The following is a 27,802-nucleotide window of genomic DNA, read 5'->3' on the forward strand; positions in this document are numbered from 1 at the left end:
CCCTGAGCAAGCTCCGCTGTCTCCCCAGAGCCGCTCTGAGCACGCTGTCGGCACGGACCCACCGGCAGGGAGGACGGCTCAAAGGCAGTGAGTATCTTTATCTCGGTGTCTGTCCGTCTGTCTGTCTGTCTGCAGTGCCTCCGTGCTCGGTTTTCCCCCCTGGCTTTCTCTGCATGTGAATGGATGGTCTTAATCTCCCGAAGCCCCCCGAGAGATCTCACGGTTTGCTGTTCTGTTTATTTGCTTGGTTGGTTTTTTAACCTTTGTGCTGCTGGTCTGTTTTTTTTTTGTATTGGGATGGCTTCTTTATCTGTGCCCAGGTGGTTTGATAACCTGAACGTCCTAATCACAGCCCTCCCTTGCTGTCTGTCAAGGAGAAACCCCCAAAACTCATCCATGATGAGGCTGGTGGCTCTCCTTGACTGGATTCCTTCCATTGGAGGGGGAGGCAGGATGAAGGATGGAGCGGGGGGGGGCAAAACCCCTCACCAAGACCTTCATTGCAATTTGCCAGACACCACAGATTACATTTTAAAGCCAAAACTGACTGGATTTATTTGCAAACTGAGGGAGCATCCACGGGGATGGCAGCTGAGCATTGCCTCCATGGGGAATGCAGGTCCCTGCACCCCTGAAGTCAGACAGACTTTGGGGTCCCAGGGAAGTTGGGTGCTTGCTGTGGGGGTGAGTGGGGGCAGTGGGGGCCAGCAGGAGGCTCTTTCATAACAGAACCCCAAAATTCATGCTGCAAGGGAGAGGGAGGGCAGATGGCTCCGCTGGAGCAGCAGTGGGAAAGGGAAGCAGGAGCTGCTGGAGTCTAGGAAGTCATGTGCTGTGGCCCTACATGGGGGTGAGGCTGTTAATGAGGAAATTTAGAGGGGCTTAAGGAATTACAAGGATTGATTTCAGTCAGAGAAGCAGCCGGCCGGGGCGAGGATTAAGGGAATGCACTCACTGGCAGCGCAGCACAATCCCAGTTCCATTAATTTAGTGGGGAAGAGGCTTTGTGCCTTTTTAATGTAATCAGGGTTTAAGAGGGATGGTGCAGTGGGCAGCCCAAGCTCCAGGGTGTCCCCCAGCAGAGCAGGGTCCTGGCTCCTTGCACCCCCTCTCAGCTCTCATGGAGGGCACCTGGAGCCTGGCAAACCAGGAACGTTTGCCTCTGCTCTTTTAGAATCCTGTTCTCTGTCCCCTGGCTCTCCTGCCTGCTGCATCTCACCTTCACTCTCTGCTGATGGGAGAGTTGTCAGTCAGTGAGTGCCAAGGCTCACGAGGAACCCAGCATCTCCTCCCTCCCTTCCTTCCTTCCTTCCTTCCTTCCTTCCTTCCTTCCTTCCTTCCTTCCTTCCTTCCTTCCTTCCTTCCTTCCTTCCTTCCTTCCTTCCTTCCTTCCTTCCTTTCTTCCATTTCCTTCCATTTCCTTCCATTTCCTTCCATTTCCTTCCCTCTTTCCCTCCCCTTTTGCAGCCTCTGCACCTCCCTGGTGTCTCCCACCACCCCAACGAGGCCCTGCTTGCTCTGAGTGGTTTCTGTGTGAGTGCCTGAGCCCTGGTGGCGCAGGAGCAGCCCCTGCAGATGTGTGAAGTCCTGCTGTTGTTCTGTTTGCAGTGCCAGCTCTCCCGTGATGCCTGGCCACTGGCTCCAGCCATGACCTGCAGGGACAGACACAAGATGTAGTTTGTGACCCTTCCTAGCAAGGCCAGCCTGGAGCTCTGCCCCTTGAGGAGAGACCTTCAGAGGATGAGTGGGATAATCCAGCCAACTCCTGCTGCTCCCTGGTGAGCTGGGACACCAAACTCACCCTGCTTCACACCTGAAGCTGGACTTGGCCTGGTCCTAGAAGGAAATGCTGTCTCTGCTCTGTGGCCACCCCTCAGCTCTCAACGTCTTCCATTGAACAGTTGACTTTCCACTCTAGGAGGGAAGGATCAAATGGGTTGAGGACAACTGGCCCTTCTTGGCTTTGGCAAAGAGGATTCTTTGGAGCTTTTTAAAGTGCCAGGACATGAAACAGTAAATCCCTTCTTCTTGCCCTCCTGCCTCCTGCAAGCAGCCCTGACTGAGGTCCAAGCCAGCCAGTTAAAGGGTTAACCATAGCTGGATGCCTGCATGGCTGCCTTACTGATCCCACGGAGGTAACTGGAACAACCACAGTGCATCCCCACCCTGCCACCCTGTCCCTGTCCACCTCGTCCAGCAAGACCCTCTGCCCACTGCAGTGTCCCTGCTGCCCTTCCCTTGCCTCTCCACCTCCTGCACACCCAATTTCTCTCCCCTTTTCTCTCCCCTGTGTCCTGGCTTGGAAGTCCTGTCTGAGAGAAGTGTTTTCCATGAGGAACCAGCTCCCTGCTCTGATTCCCTGCTGCAGTCCCTTGATCTCAGGCATCCCAGGGGAACGGGAGCAGCGCTGCTGTGCTGACGCCTGTCACACCTCTTGCTGGGAAATTCGTGAGCAAACAGAGCAGGGCACAGAAAGGTGGGGGTAGGAGGCATCTGGAGAAGGATCCTGCAGTGGGTTTGGTGTCCAGCTGGGAAGGTGGCACTCCCTGTGCTCTCCTCTGGAGTTTGTGCAGTGCCCACGGCCGTGGGGCCGGAGTTGGAGGCTGTGCAACAATTCCTGTGGCTGAGGAGTTCCTGGGTTTTGTGCTTGTTAAACGCTGTGAGCTGCCTGTGCTGCACCAGGGAGACACTCGGTGCATTTAATTAACATTTAATTTGCTTGAAGATTACATTAAAATGTGCAATAATAGAAGCTCTCCGAAGGGCGGGAGGAGAAGGGGGAAACAGGCGCGCCACAGATTGGCTCAGGCACTGGTGCTGAAGTGTTCTGCAAGAATTACAGATGGAAGGGGAAAAATGCTCTACTTGTGCAGCCACAGAGAGTGTTGGGCATCTGTTTGGGAGCAGAGCTTTCAGCAGCTCCAAAGGAGGTCCAGCAGCTGGGAAGGGGAGATGGGGTCACTGAATGTTCCTCCCATGGTCCCGAGGAGGGAATGGCCCAGTTTGATATCCAGGGAATCTCCAAGAGGAGACACCCTCGGGCTGGAGAGGCAGATCACAGAGCCCATGCAAACCCAAGAAGCAGCCCCTACATGTTTTTGGGGAGAGGGTGGTGCCAGTCCCGTGCAATGCATGTGTTCCCTCTCCCTGTCCCTCTGTCCTGCCCATCCCGGGTTATGTAACGAAGGATGCTGCGGCTGCTGTCCTGGGAAGGGGCTGGGCAAGGACACCAGGGGCTGGCACGGGGCTGAAGGCTCTGGGGCTGGGCTGAAATGTAGAGGAAAAAAGCTATAAAGCCATTTTCTGCCTGGGTAAGCGTGTCAGGAAACAGCAGTTTGATCCTGCTTATGTAATCCTGAGTCTAAAGAACCGCTCGGGATCGATCCTGGCTGGGAGCTCAGGGGGCTGCAGCACAGGCTCACCTTGCAGGTGCCTTCCTACCCCTCTCCTTCCTCCAGCCCCCTCCACCTCAGGGATCTGTGCTGGTTTTGGTGCTGCTGGAACGTGGTGACAAATTTCTTGTACTGCTGCCCATTGCTCTCCTCCCACACCCAACCAGAGCAGGACTTTCCAAGAAACCATCCCAAAATGCAGCCCTTCAAAGCCTTTCTGCCAGCCTGGTGTGAGGGAGCCTTCAGCTGCTCTGGTGCTGTGTTCACCCATAACATCCGCCTGGAGATGTCTCAGGCTCCCTCTCACTCACGAGGGAACCAAGGACACAGATCTGGCACAGAGGTTTTTCTTTTTTTGGGTTTGTTCTTTTTCTTTTGCCAAGCTGGCTAGACTTATAATCATCCTTGTTCTTTGGTTTTCCCCCTGCTAACACCCCTGCTTCCCCACCTCGACCACAGGAGCAGAGGGATGAGGACTCGCCTGGGCTGCCTGTCTCACAAATCAGACTCATATAATGATTTCACAGCTATTCTTCCGGACAAGCCCAACCGGGCTTTGAAGTGAGTATAGCTGCAGCATCCCACCCAACCCCACTCCTGCCCTTCCCCACCCCACCCACCACCTCCCCCCTGCAGTATTGTCCTCCTTTTGTTGTGTTTTGTACCAGCTGTGAGTGCTTCCAGCAGGAAAACAAACTGATCCAGCAGGAACAGCTCGGGAAATTCCTGGATCTTTGGTTCTGTGAGAGAGGACGTGCTCCCAGTCCCCACTGCTGGGTGTGGGACACGTCTGCACCTCTTTTGGGATGTAATTTACACCTCTGCCATCACAAATCAAAGCCTGAGCAGTTGGCTTGGTGTAAGAGGTGACCTGAAATTTCAGGTCATCTTCAGCTCAGTCTTGTATTTGACACTGCAAAAATTCGGGTGATGGTTTGCAAAATGCTCGAGGGAGATGCTTCAACCCCTCCAGAGTCCTGATTTGAGAAATGTGGGATGGGACTTATCTGACCACAAGTCCCTACTTCCACCTGAGATAAGATCTGTCCTTCCCCTGAAAGGCAAGCAAGAGAAATAAACACTTCTGCAGGGCTGAGTTCCATTTCGCCTGACTTTTGGCTTTTACAATGTAAATGTCTGCATCTGAGCTCGTTTCCTGGGCCTCTGCTCAGAGTCAATGAGGAAAAATTGGTGCCTTTTTGGGCATGATTCATCTGGCCTATTTTACCTGCCTGCCTGGGGATGTGAGCTGAGCAGAGTCCCTGCAGGTCCCTTGGGATCTCCTCCCTGATTCTAAAGCAAGCCCAGGGTCACTTGGCTCAGTTCTACACCCTAGATCTCCAAAATCAGGTGAGAGGAATCCCAGCCTTCCTCGGTGTCCTCAGCAAACAGCTCCAGAGGGGATGAGCAGCTGTGGTTTGTCTGTAACTTGCTCCTTCCTTTCCTTACAGAAGACTGTCAACAGAAGAAGCTACAAGATGGGCAGACTCTTTTGATGTCCTTTTGTCCCATAAATGTGAGTAGAGATCAAATTCTATCTTTTTTTTCCCTCCATTTCCCTTAACCCCTGTCCAGGGGCATGGTCCCTCGGAGCCACCATCCTTTAGGTAGGAAAAACGAGAATTTTGTGTGTTCCCTTCACATCTTTGCTCCTGCCAACAAGGAAAACCACACCTGCTAAAGCCATCAGCCCAAGGTGCTGCTTTTTCCAGCTCAGCACCCTTGACCAGCTTGCCCTGGCACAGAGGAATCCCCCTTGGTCCCCCTGAGCTGCAGTTACCACAGCAAACCCAAAAATTTCACATCCAGAGCCCTCATGCCAACCTATAATCAGCAACCCCTGCTCTGTTCAGTCCTGTGAGGTCTGTTCTGCAAATATTGCTCTGCTTCAGCAGCATTTTCACACTGAGAAATTATAAACAAAGCAAAGTTCCCAGTATGGGTTCATTCATGGGCTTCTATTGAAGCAAAAAACCCAAATGAGTTGAGGTTGGGGAAAAGCCACCGTGGGTGCTGAACTCTTTCATGGCAATAAGGAGCTGTCTGGCTTGCTTAGAGACTCAGGTTTTCCTTACATTGTAAAATGTAAGTGTAAATTATGTTATTAAGCTAATTTGAAGGTAATTTTGCCAGGTTTCTACTGAGATGACAACAGTTTTGGCAGGGAATTAAGTGACAACTTTAAACAGGCAGGCTGACCAAGGCAGGAAAAAAGCAGGATGTAATTTTAGCAGCAGTATCTAGTTGAGATCATTGCTCTTGCAGCCAATAGGGGAAAAAAATATATGGTGTAGCTGGGTATGGCTAAAAAGGAACGTTTCTTTTGTGGAAATTCAGAACAAGAAGGGGAAAATACAGCAAGGAGATTACAGGGTACCTGGGGGATGGAGAAAGGGGAGGGCAGGATTGTCACACCCCTGTTATAATCCTGAACTCAAACCCATTTCTTCTTCACTGGTGTAAAAGTAGAAATTTTCTTTATTAGACTGCAGAAGAAGGGCTTGGATTGCAAACCCCGGTGAATTTACCCACCTGTGTCCTGATGTTACACAGATTCTTCCCTCTTCAGCTGACTAGTGCAAAAAATGCAAAATCAAATCTCAGTTCAATGATTTTGTCCCGCAGCCTCCACGAGGCTGTCTGGTTTTATTAATAAATTAGCCTTAGAGAGTGATAAATGAATTATCAAGACCTTTCCCATCTCTTGGAATGGAAAGTAATTCTGATAACTCTCTGGCACTAATGAAAAATATTCAGTTTCTAATGAAAAATATTCAGTTCCTAATGGCAACAGAAGGTGATCTTTAAAATTTAAATTAATCTATTTTTATCAGCAGTCACGGTGACATTGCCTGGTGATTGGTTGGTGACAAAATTTTGTTGTTTAATAAACTACTTTCTAAAGGAATATTTTATAACTGCTCTGCACCTGAAGTTTCTGGAATTGCCAGCCTGGCAGTCAAGGGTTATAATGATGCAAATACAAAAAGTTCTGTTGAAACAGAAGTGTTATTTCAGTTACACGGGTTTAAAGGAGAGAACAGCACATACTCATGGAATTAATTATATTGTACAAGTTGCATTTTTGCTGTTAGGATGTGCTGATGTTACACAGGTAAGGGAGCCTTGTGCCTTAACTGGCCAAAATCTGGGATTAAATAAAGCTGTGCCTGGCCTGCTGGCATCTGTCTGTGAGGGAAGCTGCCAGCAAAAATTCTGCTTTGAGTGCCAAGAGAAGGACAGAACTGCTCCAGTCTAATTTTCCCAGCATTAGCCAGGGAAAATTGGAATTCATGCTCGGGGGCATGGGCTCAGCACCAGCTGGGCTCGGGGAAAATTCCCCCTGGGGCTCACAGCATCAGCAGGTAGAGCACTTGTGCTTGACACATCTGTCAGAAAGTGTCTTCACTAGATGGACAGCTCATTTATTTTGGGAAGGGGATTGTGATTTCAGGGGGTTGTGTGGTGCTTTTGCTGCAGGCAGATGGATTCAGTGCCTTCCAGGCAAACTGTTCTCCAGGGAAAATAAACCCCAAAGTGCTGGAGCAGGGCTCAGGAGCTGATGGGGCAGCTGAAAACGGGGTAGATCTTGTGGGAAATATTGCCAGGGGTGGGACTGAAATAGGGCTCTCCCAGAGCCAGGTCTCATGAGCTCTTGGAGATCTGTTTCACACCCAAGATAGTTCAGCTACTTTAGAAAGCATAAAATCAGTAGGATGGCTTCTGTGGTAGTGCTGGAAACAAAAAGGTTTAATAAAAGGCAAAATAATAAACTCTTTATAGAAAAAAACTGATTAGGTGCCAGAGGTTCTTGCTCCTCGTAGAACACCGGACAAAAGCAATTAGTTTCTTTGTTCTCTTCTTTTTCTAGTAAATTGTTCAGGTGGGACTTTTGGCTCCTGTCCAATTGGCTATCCTTAAGTTTGAGGTAAAGTTCCCTAGGCTATGAGATGCTTTTTCACCTAATTGAGGAGAGAAACTTCTGAGTTTATTTCCTTTCTAAAAGGCCTTATTTCCTTTCTCCATCAACAAGAGGCACATTCCTATATTGGACTAGTGGCAAAATTACTCCAAGGAGCAAGAACGTGGATCAGAGCTCCCCAGGAGGGCTCCAAAGTGCCCAGCTGAGCAGGTTCCCTCGTACACAGAGCAGGTTCAGAGACCTGCAGTACTCTGGGAGATGGGAAAAACACTTTCTATTCCCTTCCTATTTCCATGAGTCTCCAAAAGCCTTCCTGTTGGATTATACTGATTTAGAGATGGGGTGACTTAGAGGCATTTTAAAAACTTTTATTCCATTTTCAGTCTCATGTGAAGGGTGAGACAATGCAGGTGTTATAATTCACACCATCACAATCAGAAGCCAATTATGTCTTAGAAGGAAATGCTGTCTCTGTGGCCATCCCTCAACTCTCAACATCTTCCTCTGAATAACTGACTTTCCACTCTAGGAGGCAAGGACCAAATGAGTTGAAGACAACTGGCCCTTCTTGGCTTATAAACTTATATATAAGCTTATAATGCTTATACATTATAAGCATTTCTTGGCCTATCAGCCTTAGCTATACCATGCTGTAAATGCCTTAAAGCAAATCATCTAAAATTACCCCTTGTGGGTCCTACTACAATGCATCTTTCATAGTTCTATTTCTTCAAAGTATCCAGTCTTATTTACAAAACCATCCTTTGAAACTTGTTCCTAGTTCCATTTTTCTCTCAACAATATCTATCTTATTCTATAGCATTTCTAAATCAGCATTTCTTCTCTCAAGGTTTGCATTCAGATGCACACTATGTGAGCTTTCTGTCAGACGTTGAGAATTCTTTACAAATCCATTTCCCACAGTTTCTAACAGAAGTGACCTGAGCAGTGTCATGCGTTACACAGATTCCATGGAGAGTCTGTGGGGATTTGAGCCACCTGGTCTAGTGGGAGGTGCCCCTGCCCATGGCAGAGGGGCTGGAATGAGATGATTTTTAAGGTCCTTCTCAGCCCAAACCATTGTGTGATTCCATCATCACCTTTGCCAGACATCCCTTGAAGTGTGACAGCCCTGGGGAACCCCCTTGATCTCCCCTCACCCTCCTGAAGAAGGAATGACTGTGCAGGTAATGTTTGATCCTGTTGTGAGAAGAGGATTGAAATCCCTTGGGATCTGAAGCAGTTGTTTTCTCCCATGGCAGAAGGGTTGGAATGAGATGACTTTTAAGGTCCCTACCAGCCCAAACCATTCTGTGATTCCATGATCACCTTTGCCAGACAGGCAATGGTGTGCAGGTAATGTTTGATCCTGTTGTGGGAGGAGGATTGAAATCCCTTGGGATTTGAAGCAGTTGTTTTCCCCCATGGCAGAGGTGCTGGAATGAGATGATTTTTAAGGTCCCTCTCAACCCAAACCATTGTGTGATTCCATCATCACCTTTGCCAGACATCCCTTGAAGGGCTGATGGCCCTGGGGAGCTCCCCCTGCTCTCCCTTCTCTCTTCTGAAGAATGAATGACTGACTGCAGGTAATGTTTGATCCTGTTGTGAGAAGAGGACTGAAATCCCTTGGGATCTGAAGCAGTTGTTTTCTCCTGGGTGATTCCAGGCTGGGTGATGCCCTTGTCTCTGCACAGACTGGTCTGATTTGAATTTCTTCCCCGAGCCATTCAAAGGATAATTTGAGCTGACAAGTTGAGTTAACAAGAGATTGTGAGTAGGAAATGCAGGAGGGCTCTCCCCACCTCCCTTTTGTGCTGGCCCTGGGACTGAATTCCCTCATCCCTCCTGGAGTGAGCAGCGCTGAGCAGCAGGATGCAGCAGCTCCACATCCATAGGTCAGTGCAATAAAATCCTAATTGTTAATGGGCAGAGCAAATAAACTCAGAAACCCTGGGGTCAAGCAGACAATCCCTATTCTACATCTATTTTACACTGTCTGAGCTCACTGACACGTTCCCTGGGGTCAGGGCTTCGGAGCAAGCAACAGGAGAGGGGAACCTGATGCTGTTCTTGCCAGGGAAAATAAACCCCAGAGTAAGAGACAGAGGCAGAGTAAGAGGCAAACCATGTGCAGCATTTCCTTGGGTGCCCAGGGAGGAAAAGCAGTGGTTTTAACACGCTGGATTTTGGCAACTTTCCCCATTTTGTGCCAGGGAAGTGAGCTCAGCGTGGTCCCCATGTGTGAGTGCATGCCTGTGAGTAAGTGAGGAGTAATCCCCTCCCTGTGCCCGTGCCCAGGAGGCTGGCCAGATGAGGATTTATCCTGACAGCCTGCTGGAGGGAAATACAAGCCACAGCATGTGTCATTCTGCATCCCCCACAGGGTTGGACACACAGATTTTTGTTCCTCCAGCATCCAGCAGGACAGTCTGTCCTCAACCCTTGGTCAGCTTCTCACCCCACACCAAAAACATTCATCCTGAATTGTCACTTTTATCTCATGGGTGATTTTTCTCCGGATTTTTTTGAAATCTGGAGGAAAAGGTGATTTTTCTCTGGATTTTTTTTTGTGATCTCCGTGCTCTTCCTCCCAAACTTTATTGTTGTTCTCCTCCTCCTGTTGTCTACACATTCCTTCACTTCCTACACAGCACAGGAATATCCCAACCTACTCCCAGCTCCTTCTGAGCCAGAAGAGCATTAGCATTGTGCTGCTGACAGGCAGCTGAGATGAAGGGAAGCTCTGCTCAGCAGCAGTGGGAGCACATTTGTGTGCTGTGCAGAGCAATTGTGACCTTGTCCCTCCAGCCCTGCACCCAACACCTTCCAGGGAGCCAATCCATCCCTCCACCAGCCACAGGGACCCTGCCTTTACTCCCTGCTTGCTCAAGGAGTGAAACACATGCATTAAATAAATTACTGGAGATTGCTTTCTTGCTCTGACAGTGGCAGGTGCTTGGTTATTAAACTGCCTGAATGATTTAGGCCACTAATCTGGGCTTTTCCTCATGCTGATGAAGCTTAGCTAAGCCCTGTCTTGTGTTTTCTGCTCCCCATCTCAGTCCCTTCTTGCTGAAAGGATCCACTTTCCATCTTCTGAATGGGATTTCAGGTTCCCTGTCCTCACATGGTCATTGACCTGCCTGGCACTGCCCATTCATAAACCAGAAATTCCTGTCACTGCCTAACTCTGCAGTATGGGGGTTGTTGAAGGAGTTTTGAGTTAGATCTCTGAGGTTTTTAGATGATGCCATTTATTTTTCTTATCTTCTACACAGACAGGATGGGTGAGTTCAGCTCACATCTTCACGGCATGGTTCAGAAGGTCACACGACCCCTAGTTACAAGCCCTTTTAAAGATTTATTGACCAATAAATCACTGCCAACAAGGATATTTATGTTTTTGATCCAATCCTTCAATATTTTGTCTTATGGACTCGTGCTACAATGTAAACTTTCAAAGCCAGTCATGTTATGACACACAAACCTACAGCACTGCATCCTAAACTCCTTGTTTACCTTTGTTTTTTCTATATCTTAAACTCTAAAGCTGTAAACTTTCCTCTTCTTAATTTAATGTGTCTCTGCTTTAAAATCCACATTCTCACTTCTGGCACCTAAGTTTAGAAGCCTTTCCCAAGGTCTCAGATCAAATCCCGTGTTTAATTCTAAGCTTTGGCTTACAGGCTCTGAGAATTCCCTGCATTTCAGATTCCAGCAGTGCAGGATCCTGAGCAATGTCTGCGCACTTGCACAATCCCCTCTGCACGTTCCTCAGTCAGTCTGAAAGGAGAGCAGGGCATTTTGAAGCTTAGATTAATACTGCAAAAGTAAAATATCAAATGTCTGCTGTATTCTCCCTCAGACTCTCAACACCCAGTAAAGAGCTCTGCTTCTTTGCCTTCCAATTTATCTGCTCCACCAGCATCAATTTCCTCTTTTGGCTTCAAGCAAAGGACTCTTGAGGCAAATTCCTGAATAATTGTCCAATAGTTGTCCTGAAGGGCTGTGCAGCCACAGCAGCACATCCTGTCCTCCTGAGTGGCCATGCCTTTGGGGCTCACGTTGGGGATTATTTTGTGCAGCTGCCTCTGCAGAATTCTGATCCTGCTTTTAATTTCTGTGCTTTCTAAAGCATCCCCCTGGAACTGGAAATTGGGATTTTTCAGGAGGTGAAATCTCTCTCCTGCTCATAGTACAATGCACTCCAGTGGTCGTTGTCCTGGCAAAAAGATGTCCAGTTAATGAAAAAGTTAAAAGTTGTCCAGTTAATTTCTCTGCTTTATCTGTAAAGCATCTCCCTGGAATTGCACACTGGGATATTTCAGGAGGTGAAATCTCTCTCCTGCTGGTATCACACTGCACTCCAGTGATGATTTCTCTAGAAAAAAAAAAGATGTCCAGTTGTCCAGTTAATAGAAAAGTTAAAATTTCTGTGCTTTCTCTGTAAAGGATCCCTCTGGAATTGCACAGTGGGATATTTCAGGAGGTGAAATCTCTCTCCTGCTTGTATCACATTGCACTCCAGTGGTGGTTGTCCTGGGAAAAATGATGTCCAGTATATTAAAAAGTTAAAAGTTGTCCAGGTAATTTCTGTGCTTTCTAAAGCATCCCTCTGGAATTGCACATTGAGATTTTTCAGGAGGTGGAATCTCTCTCCTACTTGTGTCACACTGAACTCCAGTGGTGGTTGTTCTGGAAAAAAGATGTCCAGTTGTCCAGTTAATTGAAAAGATAAAAGTTGTCCAGTTAATTTCTCTGCTTTAGCTGGACTTGCACACTGGGATTTTTCAGGAGGTGAAATCTCTCCTGCTTGTATCACACTGCACTCCAGTGGTGATTGTCCTGGCAAAAAGATGTCCAGTTGTCCAGTTAATTGAAAAGTTAAAATAACTGTGCTTTCTCTGTAAAGCATCCCCCTGGAATTGCACATTGGGATTCTTCAGGAGGTGAAATCTCTCTCTTGCTTGTATCACACTGCATTCCAGTGGTGGCTGTCCTGGAAAGAAAAGATGTCCAGTTGGGTGGGATGAGCTTTGAAATGCTGATCATTCGTGAGTGCTCATTCCTTGAAAGCCTTGAAGGAGAGAAGCAGGTTGAAGTCAACATCCAGGTCAAATCCCAGCTTAGGTGGTGGCAGCTCCCACGTCCAATTGTCCTCCTGCCCTTCCAGTCACACTTGTCATTGCTCCATGACAAACTTCAGGCAGTGATTGCCCAAACCTGGCTGTCAGGCACAGCTGGGAAGGCTGGCAGGCAGTTAAGGGTTAAAGATGAAAACCATGGCAAACCAGGCAGTCAGGGCTGAGCTCTCCTGCACCCAGAGTGTCCCAGCAAGGCCCTTGCAGGTTCAGCCTCACCATCTGCAGCTCCTCCAAGGTTCTGGGGACTGCATGACAGGAGTGGATAAAAAAAGCAGAGAACAGCCAGACACTATTATTTATCCATTCACTGTCTAAACTTATTTCAGGATCAAAAGGAGCTGATTGACAAGAGAGCAGGAGGCAGAGCTCATGGAAACCTCCTGGTCCCAGGGGAACCTGCTGCAGCTGCTCTCTGGGGCAGGGCTGTAGCAAATGCCTTTCTCTCCTTGTCACTCATGACATTCCCTTCTTTTAGCAGTTATTACATTTGTCAGGTATTTTATTTTTTAGGTATTATATTTTTCAGGTATTGTATTTTTCAGATATGATATTTTTCCAGGTATTTTATTTTTCAGGTATCATATTTTTCAGATATATTTTTCAGGTATTATATTTGTCAGGTATTGTATTTTTCAGGTATGATATTTTACAGGTATTTTATTTTTCAAGTATTTTATTTTTCAGGTATTTTGTTTCTCAGGTATTACATTTTTCAGATATGATATTTTTCAGGTATTTTGTTCCTCAGATTGTTTTTTTTTTCTCAGGTATTATATTTTTCAGATATTATATTTTTTCAGGTATTTTATTTCTCAGATATTTTATTTCTCAGGTATTGTATTTTTCAGATATGATATTTTTTCAGGTATTTTATTTTTCAGGTATCATATTTTTCAGATATATTTTTCAGGTATTATATTTGTCAGGTATTGTATTTTTCAGATATGATATTTTTCAGGTATTTTATTTTTTCAGGATTTTGTTGCTCAGGTATCCTATTTTTTCAGGTATTCTATTCTGCATCAGTGTCCTCTTGCAGATGTGGTACTTTCATGCAACATTGCTATTCCTGCAAGTGCTCCTCTGTCAGTGCTGCACCTCTGGGGCTGTTGTAGAGGAAAAGGGGGGGAAAAAAAGACCAAGGCAGAGACAGGAGAGCAAGACCTCAGCAGAGACTGCAGAGACACAGCAGTGTGCTTGTGTGCTGGAATATTTAATGTCAGGCATGCTAGGAGCTGATGATTGATAAAATGACATAGACTTCGAGGAACTGGAACTTTCTGTTTTATTTCCTTCTTTCTGAAATACATCAGCATGCAAAGACTCCTTGCTCTGCTTTCCAGTCCTTCCCTTGCTCTCACGCAGGCCCTCTGAATTTTACAGGCACCAAGGGGGACACAGCTTTTGGGAAATGTTGCTGTGTCCCAGATTTCAGGAAGGGGAGCTGCTCTACCTTCACCATATTTACCTATCACCATATTTACCTGTCCGGGGTGGATAATAGCAGGTAGATAACAGCAGGACAGGTGCCCTGCTCCTTTGGCATTCTGCTCTGGGGCTGATGTCACAACGTTGCCCCAGGCTTGGACCCACAATGTGCAGTGTCACTTGGATGAGAGGCCCTTTCTTTGTCTGCCCTAGCAGTGCAAAGCCCTGATCTCCCCCTAAAATTGCTTGAAGGGAGAAGTGTCAGGAGGAGCTGGAATAATGCAGCTATTTCTGGGGCTGACAGCAGGAGGGAGCATGGCTGAGATGGGATGGATCCATTTTTATGCTGATAGCAGGCTGCTGATAAAAAAAAAACCCAAATGGAGGAGCTTTGAGGAAGGCAGAGAAGAGAGGTTTAGGCTGTACTTTGGGCTTGTCTGGCCTTTCATTTTCCCTCTGAGGATCTGGGCAGTCAGACATCTCCTCTGACTGACACACAGACAGAAATAGGATTGTTTGGTGCTGTTCAATACCCAGGCCCACTTCTTAGGGCTTGAGGTTTCAAAGGGAGCTGGAAAATATCTAAGTTATTAGCAGAAAGAAGGGGAGCAGGAAGAAGTTTAGGACATGCAAGGGAGATGCTGGGCAGTGTTACATTGCTATAGATCTGTAGCACAGATAGCAGATAGATATATACAGCATATAGAGAGCATATAAATAGCTTGTAATATATAAATTAATATATAATATAAATAATATAGAAATATCATATATACAATATGTGTATTATATATAATATATTCATATGTGTATTTATATTTTATATGCGTATTATATATATATGTTATATATAATATAGCATATAATATATCTCTTATATAGAGCACATTGTTAGCATATACAGCATATAGAAGGAACTCTCTGAACAGCCTGTTTGAGAAAATGTCAGGATTTTCCACAGGGATCTGGACAAGCTTGAGAAATGAGCTCATGGAAATCTCATGAGGCGTAGCAAGACCAAGTGCAGGGTGCTGCACCTGGATTAACCCCAAAATCAGTCCATATCTAAGTTATTAGCAGAAACAAGGGGAGCAGGAAGAAGTTTAGGACATGCAAGGGAGATGCAGGGCAGTGTTGCATTTCTATAGATCTGTAGCACACATATAATATAGATATATATATATATACAGCATATAGACAGCATATAAATAGCATACATATTGTATCTAGCATATAGTTAGCATATACAGCATATAGAAGGAACTGTCTAATAGCCTGTTTGAGAAAATGTTAGAATTTTCCACAGGGGTCTGGACAAGCTTGAGAAATGAGCCCATGGAAAACTCACGAGGTTTAACAAGACCAAGTGCAAGGTGCTGCATTTGGATTAACCCCAAAATCAATTCAGGATGGAGGATGAACAGATCAAGAGCAGCTCTGCCCAGAAGAACTTGAGGATGGTGGTGGAGGAGAGGTTGGACATGCCTTGTCCTTGCTCCCTTCATCCTTCCAAGGAGTCTGACCTCGCCAGACTCATCCCCAGTTCCATCAATATTTTTAGACAGCTGCTTGGAAGTAGCCAAGAGCTTTCCAGTCATGAACTACAAAAACCTGGATGCTATTGCAAAAGACTAGAAAGAGTTAGAAGTACATTACTGGAAAAAAAAAAAAAAGGAGAATCTAAGTTTATCCTGAGGAGAAAGGGGATGTGTGAAGCCTTTAGCTGCATCAACTCCCCTGGTGCTGTTCGGGGAAAGGAAATAAAAAACAATGGCTGTGTCCATAAATAGGCCCAGGCAGGGGTTTAACACAGATTGCCTAATAAATCTTTCCATATTTCTAATCTGCCCTGGCTGACTCAGATTGCATTACTGAAATGTCACAATTGCTGAGCATTAGCAAGTGATAAGCACACTTTTACCAGTGACTAGACAAGCTGTAATTAGGCCAAGTCCTTTCCCTCTCCCCTTTACTGGAGCTGTAACAGACTCTCTGAGAGCTTTCTTCTGTTTAAATAAGAACTAAAAATGGCACAAGGCAATAAAGCAAAATGACAGAAAACATAGGGAACAAGTCCACATCAGCCATGTTTTATTGAAGGCTTTCTTAGTGGCAGATAAGGCCTTATAAAATGTGGCATTAAGATGACCTGAACCTTGATAATTCCATGAGTAATTTTCCAAAGGGTGGGTGATCCAGTCCCAAGGAAAGCTTTTTGCCACCTTAGCAAAGGAAAACATTTTTTCAGAGTTACATCAAGTCATGTTTGGCTTTGTGGCAGCTCACAGGAGCCTGGCTCATCAATGGTGTAAGCTGTGGATGCATCCTGGGATGGCAGAGCTTGGGAGAAATATCAAATTGTCTTTGGTAGGCTGGGGTACGTGGAAGGATGTCTGAGAATGGAACAGCTCCCTGCCTTCTCTTGATGCCTCAGGTTTTAGCTTTTTTATATTTTTCAGATTCTGTGCTGCTTTAGTGTATGGGTCTGGGCTTCCTATGAGGAGATGGTGAGCTCTGTGCACAGAGCAGGGAGACAAAACAATTCCTGCTCTAGCTGGGGACCAAGGACAAATGATCCAAATCTCAGCGCCAAGAGCACAAACACCGTGGGCTGAAGAGAGCAAAACAAGAAGGATGGGATTTCATGGGCTGGAGCTGTAATTAAACAATTAACTACAATATGCAAATGGACCAGAACTTATAAAAATGTGAGATCTCATGACCAAGCCCTCTTTTGCTTCCATCTTGGAGCCATCCAGAGCCATGGCTCCAATACTGCCAAAGTGTGGCCTTTGAAGGCTCTTCAATAAAAATCCATTTTATTTCTGCCCAACCTCTGCTCCAGCTCCTCAAGGCATCACTTTTATCACCAGCCAGGGGCTCTGTACAAATCACAAACAGGAGGGGAGTGCTGGGAACGTGCCTTGAGCTGTTTGATTTTCCAGCATCAGTCTCATTCCATGGTTATGACAATGGGAAGATGCCACCAGCTCACATCCCAGGCAGCAGACTGAGAACAATGTTACAACTTCCTTTCAAAGTTTTTTGACCAATCACACAAAGCAAAAGCACATTGACAGTAGTTCCATCCAACCATTATAATAAGCACAGGTACCTTTGGTTAAACAATGCTTGCTTATTTTGAATGCAATACCTGCTTGCAAGCAGGTAAAACGCAATGCACAGAGCTTCATTATTAAGGTTAGAACTTCCTAATATCTTGCTAGATAAACTTTTCTGCAGCTTAAACAAGCATTAATATACAGACCATTGTTCTATTTTGTCCTTACTTTTCTACTTCCTACATAATTTTTCTGCTGACCAATCTCATGACTGCTGCATAGCTCTAATCACAGTTCTGCTGTCTCTGAGGCCTGCCTTTTGCAGCCTTCCCAAACCCTCTGGTTTTATGGATTCCCTCTCCTGCCTGTGTGTCTCTGGCAGATGGGCTGGCAGCTTTCCGTGCTTTCCTGAAGACCGAGTTCAGCGAGGAGAACCTGGAGTTCTGGCTGGCCTGCGAGGACTTCAAGAAGACGCGCTCGGCGGCCAAGCTGGCCTCCAAGGCCCAGCGCATCTTCGAGGAGTTCATTGACGTGCAGGCCCCTCGGGAGGTGGGTAAGGGGTGCCACAGCGCGCCAGGGCACCCAGCAGTATTGGAATTTTATACCAATGTAGCCAGATGGAACGTGCCTGGGCTCGTCTGGCCCTTGCTGCTTGACCAAAGGCGGCAGCTGTGGTGGTTTCACCTCAGAGACACCTTTGGCTGGCTGGATGCTGCAGAGGGGCACTTGGGACAAGTCCAGGCATGCAGGAGATCAGGTTTACCTCTGGTAGAGTAGCTTCAAGGTGAGATGAAGGAAAGGAATCAGGTTCTGATGGAGGGTTTTGATCCAGAGTTGTATTCCTGGCCCACAGGCCTCTGAATGCAGCAACAGCTCCCAACACAACCACAGCGTGGTTGCTGAGTCTTTTAACCCCGGGGAGATGGGCAGGGAAGGGGTAGGGAGCCACCAGCCAGGTATGGGGGGAAGTCTCAGGGGACAAATGACACCTGGATGGCTCAATGTCCCTCAAGGGGTGTAAGGCATCTTTTGAACTTTGCCAATTCCTGGCACTCCAGAAGGGCCTCGAGTGAACTCTGCCAATCACTTGAGGCCCTTCTGGAATGCCAAGATTGAAGGACAGCACTGAGCAGGGCCAAGGGAGGGAAAGGGAGAGGTGATTGGCACACCTGGGGAAGGAACTGGGATAGCTGAGACAGGCTATTACATCTCACTGCCACACAGCAGGGCTGTCACCCCCAGCTGGGTGCCCTCCCTCTGTCCCTTCCCTCTCAGAGAGTGGCTAAGGATGGTGGCCATGCCATCCTGGCTGCTCCAGCTGCCTCTGCTCGCCCTGACTCATCCCTGATGAGGGCAATGATTTGATGGTACTGAATTAGTCACAGCCAGGGAGTTCACTGGCAACCTCAGCCTACATTTCCTAACCTCACTGAGCTCCCCAGGAGCATTTCACAGTGCTCCTGTCATTTCTATCAGCCTTCAGCAGGCTGTTGGGCTCTTCCCTGGCAGGACCCTTTGCCCAGAACCATCCCACCCATGAGTGGAACAAAGCCCTGAGAGAGCTGGGGGTGTTTATCCTGGAGAAAAGGAGACTCAGGGGTGACCTTATCACTCTACAACCCCCTGAAAAGTGCCTGTGCTCAGCTGGGGCTGGGCTCTTTCTCCAGGCAGCACTGACAGAACCAGAGCACACAGCCTCAAGCTGCACCAAGGGAAATACAGGTTGGATATTAGGAAGAAGTTTTTTACAGAAAGGGTGATAAAGTTCTGGAATGGCTGCCCAGGGAGGTGGTGCAGTCCCCATCCCTGGGTGTGTTTAACAAAGCCTGGATGTGGCACTGGGTGCCGGGTTGGGTTGGACTCGATGATCTTGGAGGTCTCTTCCAACCCTGTGATTCTGTGATTCTGTGAGTAACTTGTTGACTCCCAAGGGGGGAGAGCTTCTGACTAACTCCCCCCTCACCCAGACCTCCTGAGAGATGCAAACAATAACTCTGAGCTGAACAGAAAATGCAGTCACACCCTGGAGCCTGGGATTGTTAAATCCCCTTTCAAGCACTCCACAGGCTGATGGCACTGCCAGGTCCTGCCTGGTGACCACGCTGGGTTGTGTCACTGCAATCACAGCACAGCCAGAGGTGCTCTCACTGCCCCCAGCCTCTCCCACTCATGCATGGGTGCCTGTCAGGGACCCAAAAAGGGCTAATTTTCCTCATTTTCCTCCCTCTCCCAGCTGGGAAGGCCATTGCAAGGCCACTGGGAAGGACCCAGGTTCACACTGAGATGTGTGGGGATCTCAGTGCTCTCCTTGAGCATTTTCCAACAGTTACTCAGGAAGCCAAATGAGATTTTAAGGACTGGAAGGCTGATTTTTGATTAGAAATGGGAATGCAGGTAGGATGGGGGTCCTTCCTACAATTTGGTCCTGTGGTGATGTGCTAAGAAGCACTGTTACATAATTTTGGCATGTTTAAAATATGAAATTATAGAGCTAATCCATACTGCTGACATCCACATTGAGGCAGACAGCTTTACTTTCCAGGCTCCTTCCAGTTTGGACACTGAATTAATAACAACAAATAACATTTTTTTCAGCCTTTTTTTTTTTTTCTTCCAGACAATAACCCTAAAAAAATGCTGATTACCCTGCTAGGGAAGGAGAGCAGGAAAACTCCACTGGCTGCCTTTGCAAACAAATGGCAGTCATAACATTTATTTTTCCAAGCCTCTCCTCCCGATATTATAACATGAAGCTGCTATGGGAAAAATCAAACAGTTTATTTTAGGTCAGCCGAGTTTGGAGACATTTAATAAGAATGTACCAGTGGTTTAAACCCAGTTGAAAGTTTATTCACCCATTTATTAGGCATGTGGTGAAGAGGAGAGGGAGCAGGAGAGAGGTTGGGCTGAGTCAGGAGCTTTAGGTGATGTGCTGCCTAAGAGTCTGAATGAAAGTAATTTCAAAAGTGATTTTAGTAAAAGTAAAGTGATTTCAGTAAAAGTAAAATTATTTCAGAAGTGCTCAGATCACTATAAACCCAACTTTTCCAGGCTTGGGGCAGAACTCACAGCCCTGATTCACTGTGTGGGCTGTTCAGGCATGGGCAGGGGTAGGACCTTGGTTCTGCTGCCATGGCAGAGAGGGAATGAGCCATTTGAGGGAGGCTAGCTGGACACTCAGTGCCAAACTCTCTTCTGCTGCTTTCCCCAGGTGAACATAGACTTCCAGACACGGGAGCTGACCAGAAGAAATGTGCAGGAGCCCTCCCTGTCTTGCTTTGACCAAGCCCAGGGGAAGGTGCACAGCCTGATGGAGAAAGACTCGTACCCCAGGTTCCTGAGATCCAAAATTTACACAGACCTGCTGTCTCAGACCCAGAGGAGGCTCAGCTAGGACAGCCACGGGGCCCTCAGAAACCACGTGCTTCCCTCAACAGCCAAACCCCATCTCTAAATGTGAAACTTTCTTGGTGTTCAAAGCAGTGGGAGTGAGAAAAGAGGGACAAGGGACAGAGGAAGCTTCCAGAGAGTGACTCTTTGACTATTTGTGCTTTTTTTTTGTTAGCAGTAGCACCTTGCAGTTGTTCCCTCTGTCTAGCACAAACCCACAACCCTCTCAGGGTCACCTGTGGGCAAGGCAGGTTCCCTTTGAAATGGCTGGGTTGGTTTGTGTGTAAATAACACCTTTCCATCCTTCCACACATCTCTCCCTGTCTCTCACCTCTCCCTTGTGTTCAGGAGGGCCCCAAGGGCAGTGCTGACACTTGTGAAGCCGCAGCCAGCCCACCTCTCACCCTGCTGGGCTCTGGGACTGAGGGGAGGGAGACAAGAGACAAAGGCACAGGGTTCAATTTCTTTTTTGAAGTGGGAACCATCAGCAAACTCAGCTCTCACCCTGCTGGGGTCTGGGACTGAGGGGAGGGAGACAGGAGACAAAGAAACAGGATTCAATCTCTCTTTTGAAGTGGGAACCATCAGCAAACTCAGCTCACCTCCCCATTTATTTTGCACACCTTATGGCTTGGCTGCCACACTGTCACTGCCCCCTTTCCTTCAGGGATGGAGGCTCAGAGTATTCCCAAGGAGCTGAGTTTTCCTCATGAGGAAGTTAATCCCAAAAGCTCTCACTAGGCCTGGGCAGGCAAGTCTTCTAATGTGAATGATTGTTTTTTGTGGCTGTTATTTATTTGTGTGGTAGCTCAGTCTCAGCCATCATTCAGGCTCTGTTGTGCTGGGCACTGGACCAAAGCCCAGCACAAAGGGGCTCCTGGCTGCCACAGGCTTGGTGGCTCCTCAGGAAGGACCTGTTGGAACCCTCTGGCCCTTGCTGGGGTGTAGGAAAAGCACAAAGCCCGTCTGCCACAGCAGATGGCATTTTTCATGGGGTACCTGGCCAGTGGCAATGTGAAAAATCCCATTTCTATTTTTGTTATTTCCCTTTTACTGACTGTTCCCACTCTCTGAGTGGGTTCAGTGCCCTGCAAAGAGCTCCCCAGCACACAGACCCTGATGCAGGGTGCTTTTCCCCAGTGGGACACAAAGCATGGAGTGAGCAGGATGGGTGTTGGGGCATGCAGGGGGGTGTGAGGCGCTCTTTGGCCCTGTTCCCATAGCCTGGATGGCCCCTGCAAGAGAATTCTCTGTGCCCATGCACCTCCTCTGGGCTGGGCAATAATTCCTCCCATCTGATGGCCCCATTTCCATGGCACTGCTGCTCCAGCTTGGCAGATTCCTGCAATATTTTTGAGGGGAGAAGCAGACAGCCTGTCTGTGGATTTGAGCCGGCAGACCAGAGGTCTCTTTTCTTAATTTAATGAAGGCCTGGAAAGTGACCCCATGGATCTTTTTCTTCTCTCAGTCATCCCCAGACTAGAGGCTGTAAACCCCTGCTCCAGCCAAGGGTGGTGGGTGGCTTTGATACATCAGAAAGCTGCTGATATAGACTTTGTGTAATGTGGTGTAAATGAGGTACAATGAATTCTAAAGCCAAACAAAATGTTTTTGGAAGAAGATAAAAAAATATCTGTCTGGATATTAAAAATTACTGTCCATCAATTAAGTAGGAAACAGCTTTTTGAGGCTTTTTGCAAGGATGATGTGCAGGACAGTAGGACAAACAGGATCAAGACAGAGGTGGTAACCATGCTGGATTTATTTTGGAGGTGCATTCCTGTGGTCTCCAAGACACTGAAATCTAAATACATTACAGCTTTATGTTCAGTAGGGAAAGCTGTTTTTCAGTGTCTGGTTGGCCAGCAGGAGAATCCTCCAGGTTTTTGGAAGGCAAATCCCATCTCCAGTTAAATTTCTGTGAGGAATTTCCAGAAAGAGCAGCAGTGACCCAGCATTCCTGGCTGTCCCCTGTCCCTGCAGGGACACCTGAGGAGCTGGGGCTGGACTGTGGTGACAGAGATGACATTCTGCATTCACACCAGGCTCAGTGACACAGCTCCTGGGGCTGTTGAGGCCCCTCATGGGACACGAGACACAAAGCTCAGGGTCTGGACGTGGCACAGTTTGACACAAACTTTTTGCTGCTTGCTTGAAAGCGGGAGCAGTGAGGGACATCTGGAAAATGCTCCAGATTTGCCATGATTTCTCCAAGGGAGCCAGATCCTGCAGGAGCTCAGTGTCCCAAAGCTTTATGGCAAGCAAGGCAGAGTGAGACAGGTCTGGTGAACCTGAGCAATGCATGGAAGGAATCAGAGGTGGAAGCAAAGGACACAGAGCCACACATCAGTGCCTGTCCCTGGTGCTGCCTGGGCTGTAGGAAGGTGTCTTGGTTTGGAAAGCCAGGTGTCTGCTAAGGAAGGCGGGAGCCTCGCTTGAAATGGAAAATGTAAACCCCCTCCCTCTGAATTATTGTAATTTTAAATTAAGGGGCTCTCAGGCAAAGATATGGGAATAGGAATAACAATTCTTTAATAGGAAAATTAAAAATACAAATGTAATAGGTACAAAAAAAGAAAACAAACCACTGTCAGAGTCAGACCATGCCCTGGACCCCTGTGTGTCAGGGAGGTGTCCCAGCCCCATCCCATGGGGGCTCAGCCCTCCTGCAGTGCCAGCTGTGGCTCTGCTGCAGCAGGGATCCTGCACAAGGGGGGAGTTTTCCTCTGCAGCTCCAGGGCTGCTGGAGATGGGCCTGGGCTCCCTCTGGCAATGCAGGGCAGCAGAAAGCTGCTCCTCTGGGAATGCAGGGGGCAAAGGCTGCTGGGGTGTCCCAAAGCTCAGATTGGATCCAGGCAGGAATGCTTGGCTCCTCCCCTGGGCGGAGCATCTCCCCATGGGATGATGGGATTTGATCAGCCATGCAGGGACACTCACTGGCCCATGGACAGAAGATAATTGATAATTAATGGCCCCTGAACCGAAGAGATCTCCTGGAGGGAAGACTGGTTGTGGGAGAGATAAAGAAAACTGCCCAAAGAACAGAAGAGAACTGCCCCACCTCTGACAGATGGGAATTGAACACACACCCCCAGCCACATTTTCTAACCTCAGAAAGAAGGGGTCATGTCACCCCCACAGCCCCTGGGGTAGGACAAGAAGGACAAACCCAACCCTCCTGCAGTGACACACTCAGGGCTTGACCTGCAAGGGGGATGGAAATCTTCCCTCTCTGGCTGTGAGCAGAGGCTGGGGGAGCTCCCCTTTCCCAGAAACGCTGCCTGCCATCCCTGTGTGACACAGCACAGACTGGGATCCCCAGGGGCAAAGGCTGCTTTTGCAGTTTCCTCTCCCATCTGGGCCACCAAAAACTGATGCCTTGGAGTGGCTGCCTAGAACAGAGGCTAGAGGTTAAGAGAATAATATGGGTATTTATTGAAGGCCTTCAATAGGCATACCTTGGGCAGTCAAAACCTCCCCAAGGGGTTACACCTAGGATAGACAATGGTCATGAGTTTTTCAGACAATTATAAGTTTGTTCTTTTACATATCAGGAGTTAATCTTCAATTACAGCTTCAGGTAATGAAGTTATTTATCCCCAGTTCCCCCCCCCCCCCCCAATTCACTTTTCTTTATCCTTTTTGGGGCCTGAGGCTGTAGGGTGTCTTTGGATCACAGGCCCAGAGGGATTGCTTTGTCTGACCAAAATGTGGAGAGAGTTAACTACACTTTCCATTGAGTTTAGAGCTATGCACTAATACAGTCTAGGATTTGAAAAACACAAAAATTAAAATCTTATAAGGCATCAGCCTGTGGTCCCAGTTTTACTCCCTGCCACCAAAGAGCAGCTCAGCTTCCCAGCACTGTGGCATCAAACAAATGTTTCAAGTGGTGAAGGGAGGCCACCTTTTCTGGCCCTGTCTTCCTCCTTTCCACCCTGCTCTTGCCTGTACATGCAAAAAAACATCCCAGAGCTGCCCAGGATGTGAGAGTCAGCAGAAGGAGGCTGAAGCAGTCACTGCTTTTAAAGAGAAGGCACAAAGCCATGATAGCTCTCCAGACAGACCTTCTGAGTGGGCTTGAGTGCTGCTGACCTCTGGCCAACTGAGGTCAGCACCTTGGGGAGGGTCACAGAGACAGCCAGGCCAGGGGACACAGCAGGAACCAGAGGTTTGTGTCCAGGAATGTGAGTGGGACAATCCCCAGGCTATCCTGGTCCTGTCCAGTGTGACTCCATCTCTCCACAAGACCCTCCAGCAGTGTTGGTGCTGGAATTCCTTTCATTTTACATCAGAACTCAAAAAAAATTTCGAAGTGTCCCACACCCTGTAAATCCAAGCTCCCTTCTCTGCTCCATCCACCTGGGGAATTGCTTGGAGCAGGGCACACCTGGAGATGTCGTTGCTGCAGTGGTGACAGGAGCTGGAATCAGGCTGACTGATGTAGGAGAAGTGTTTTTCCCAGTAAATTGTTCCCTCCACTGGGAACAGCATCCTAGAACACAGAGTGGAGCAAAAGTATTGTCTGAGGCACTTGAGTCTGCCTCTTGTTATTTTTGTTGCTGCTCTTGCAGTTTGTCTCTCTGGAAGGAAAGCAGACTAGTTATTTAAAGTAAAATTCTATTTTTCTTAAACAAGAAATGGCACCAGCTGCTTCTTTTATGACAAATGCTGTTCTGAATTGAATCAAAATAAGCAGCTTGTAGCTCTACCCCTTAAACCAGGGGCTGATCAAGGAAATCATGACTGAGCCAAAGCTTTGGAAAGAGCTGAGTGGTGACTAATTCCCACCAAGGGCAAATATCCTATCCTTGATTCATCTCTTCCTGCTGTGAAAAGGATACTCACAACCTACAAACCCATTTCCCCTCTCCACAAGCACACACCTCCAAAATGTTCCTCCTGTTTGGAGCAATGTTAAAATGTGCCATCGCATGAAGAGAGGGGGAAAAGATTGGTTCACTCAGTTCTTTTTATTCTGTTTGCTGGCCCATACCCAGTCAGCTCCCAGGTAGATTGATGGCAGAAGGGAAAAAGAGTTTACAAATTTCATTTTCTATGAGCTTCAGGTGGTGTTAACTGCAGGGTCAGATGCAGAACTCGAATCTGTCTGAAGTTTCTCCTGCTTTGGTCCATCAGCCAGGCTTGGGATGATTTCCACCACTTTTAGTGGACTCATTAATGCACCTTTAGTCCATGCTGGGAGGGTGTGAAGGGCAAAGGGGAGGGGGAAATTGCTGTGTGTGTCTGGGGGTGTGGGTGGATGAGAGTGCATGTGACTTCATCTGTATCTTATTTAGTGTCCTCTACTACAGAAGCTTTTCTGAGACATAGATGTGCATGTTAAAATAGGAGAATTAGGCACAAATGACATAAACAGAGACCTTTAGCCAGTGTTGTGTTTGCCTCGTGTGTAAGTCCAAGTAGTAGTAGGAGATGTAAAACTCTGCTAGGTTCCCAGTTACCCCTAAGAGCACATGTATCAAACTGAACTGAATGTTCACTGATGATAGACACAAAACCAAAATGTTTACAGCATTCAGAGCAATAGCAAAGCATACCTCATGCCAGTCCTGGAGTGCCTCTCACCTGTCAGTGCAAGCTCTCCCCTCCCTGGGGGCCTCTGGCTTCTTCTCCCTCCAAACTCTTCTCTCCTTCTCTCTCCTGTCCTGGTTGTCTTCCCTCCTCCTGCTCCTCCAAGCACTCCAAACCTTCCTGTCCACCAGCACTGTTTGTCCTCATCTGTCTGAGCCTGGGACTACCCTAACCTCCCCCTGCTTGCCTCTCCTCCATGCCCATCCCTCCCTCCTCTCTTCTTTGCCTTTTCCTTCCCCAGGCACTCATCTCTGGTCATGCCATCTCCCCCCTACATGCCTCCTACTGCCACTGTAAAGCTCCTAGGAGCTCTTCCCTGCCCATTATATAAGAACAAAACGTTTCACATAATTTTCTGCATTATCGTCCATCCCTGGGGCTGCTGCAGTCATCTCCTTCCTTGGTGCTGTGCTCTCTCTGGCATCGTAGCATTATATCCCAGAACTGGAATTAAAGTTCATTTTGCTGCTAGACCAGAATGCTTCTGTCTACCACGCACCCCTTGGGCTTTGCAGAGAGTCATCTTGTCCCCAAGTCTTTTGTCTTCCTTGTTTTTCTCCTCCTTCCATGCAGGCTGCACGTGCAGTGCTTGTGGCAGGGGCTGGCTGGGGTGGAGGGTGTCCGTGCTGAGGTCAATCACAGCTGGTCACCCCCGTGGCTCTCTGGTTTATAAAAGTAGTCTCAATAAAGGTGTGTGGGTTGTATTTGCTCAGCAAACTCAGTCACTGTGCTCTGTGCCTCCTGCAGGAGGATGTGTGTCTAATCTGAGGCTGCGGTGAACTCAGCGCGAGTTCAGTGAGCCGAGGCCGTGGGAGGGAGGTGGCACAGGGGGACGAGATTGTTACCAAAAACATCCAACACTCCTGGCAAAAAGGCACAGGAGAAAAGGCAGTGCCTGCTTCTGGAGGCACCAGGGAGCTCTGGGGACCAGCTGTGCTGTGAATTGTTTGTCTGAAGCAGCCCCACAGCTCCCAGTTTGCCTCACGTGCTGCATGCCCCAGGCTGGCTCTAAAGCATGATGGATGAGAAGCTGCTCAGCTTTGCATTTCCAGTGTGGGTAACAGCTTTATCCTAAGAGAAATGTCTTCATGTTGCTCTATCAGTGCCTGCAGCCACCAGCTGAAAAGCAGGGAGGGGAAGGAGGCACCTTCTGCTTTGTTTACTCCTGCAGACCTCTGCAGGAACTCCTGGCAATGAAGAGAGCAGGGTATGAGCACACCCTGGGGTAGATCCCCCTTCTTTAAGAGCCACCACTGAAGATGTCATCTCCTCATAACCTCTCCCCCAACTCCTCTGTGAGTTGCCCAAATCAGAGCTCAGATTTGTCCTTAAGCTCTTTAGCACCTCCACCTTGGTGGGACAGCAGTGTCCCCTTGAGGACCTGACTACAAACTCCACGCCCAGCAAGGCTGCTTAAAATAACAAAGATACCTGGTTCTTCTGCAAATCAGCTCGTGGGTGGCTCAGAAGAGACTGAGGATGGCTCTGCTGCACTCAGTGAACTCAGAAGTGAGCCACCAGGCAGAAAGAACAGCTCAAAAGTGCTTCCCTGGGCAATGCTTTTATTTTCAGGAGATCCTGCTGCTGCAGCTGCCACCCCTGCAGTGCTGCTGGTGTTGGGGCAGGCCAGGCAGGCTGTTCAGTCTGACCCCTTCCTGCTCAAGGAGAGGCATGGGCTCAGCTCCCCGGGTCCCCCTGCATTAGCTGCTTGTTTGCTAGGCTCCCCTTGCTCCCTGGGAGGCTGGAGAAGCTCCTCAGCCACGCCACAAATCCCCGCCGAGCCGTGTCACCACGCTGTGCAGTGTTACACCCCTGCTGTATAGACACCCTGAGGATGTAATAAACAGCCTGAGACTATTTGCTCTC

General features: G+C 47.9%; 1 protein-coding gene across 3 annotated transcripts; it reads left to right on the forward strand.

Moving 5' to 3' along the window:
- On the forward strand, positions 1-27,793 carry RGS8 (regulator of G protein signaling 8). 3 transcript variants are annotated; one of them, XM_054286303.1, is made up of 6 exons: positions 1-87; positions 1,609-2,135; positions 3,852-3,953; positions 4,844-4,908; positions 17,334-17,500; positions 20,163-27,793. In XM_054286303.1, the coding sequence occupies exons 2-6, from the start codon at positions 2,110-2,112 to the stop codon at positions 20,343-20,345; spliced, it is 543 nt and encodes a 180-aa protein (XP_054142278.1). In that variant the 5' UTR covers positions 1-87; positions 1,609-2,109; the 3' UTR covers positions 20,346-27,793. The 3 variants fall into 3 exon arrangements, with proteins under 3 accessions (XP_054142278.1, XP_054142277.1, XP_054142279.1); XM_054286302.1 differs by having other exon boundaries at positions 1,609-1,778; XM_054286304.1 differs by lacking the exon at positions 3,852-3,953.
- Positions 27,794-27,802: the final 9 nt, after the last annotated feature.

Source organism: Melozone crissalis, unplaced genomic scaffold, assembly GCF_028551555.1.
Source record: "Melozone crissalis strain CALT ecotype California unplaced genomic scaffold, PUWL_Pcris_2 ptg000045l_1, whole genome shotgun sequence".
NCBI classification, from domain to species: domain Eukaryota; kingdom Metazoa; phylum Chordata; class Aves; order Passeriformes; family Passerellidae; genus Melozone; species Melozone crissalis.

Coding starts and splice junctions, on each gene's coding strand:
- RGS8 (XM_054286302.1), top strand. CDS start 1,741: ATGAGTGGGATAATCCAGCCAACTCCTGCTGCTCCCTG. Junction 4,909..17,333: donor TGTCCTTTTGTCCCATAAAT/GTGAGTAGAGAT, acceptor TGTCTCTGGCAG/ATGGGCTGGCAGCTTTCCGT. Junction 17,501..20,162: donor ACGTGCAGGCCCCTCGGGAG/GTGGGTAAGGGG, acceptor TGCTTTCCCCAG/GTGAACATAGACTTCCAGAC.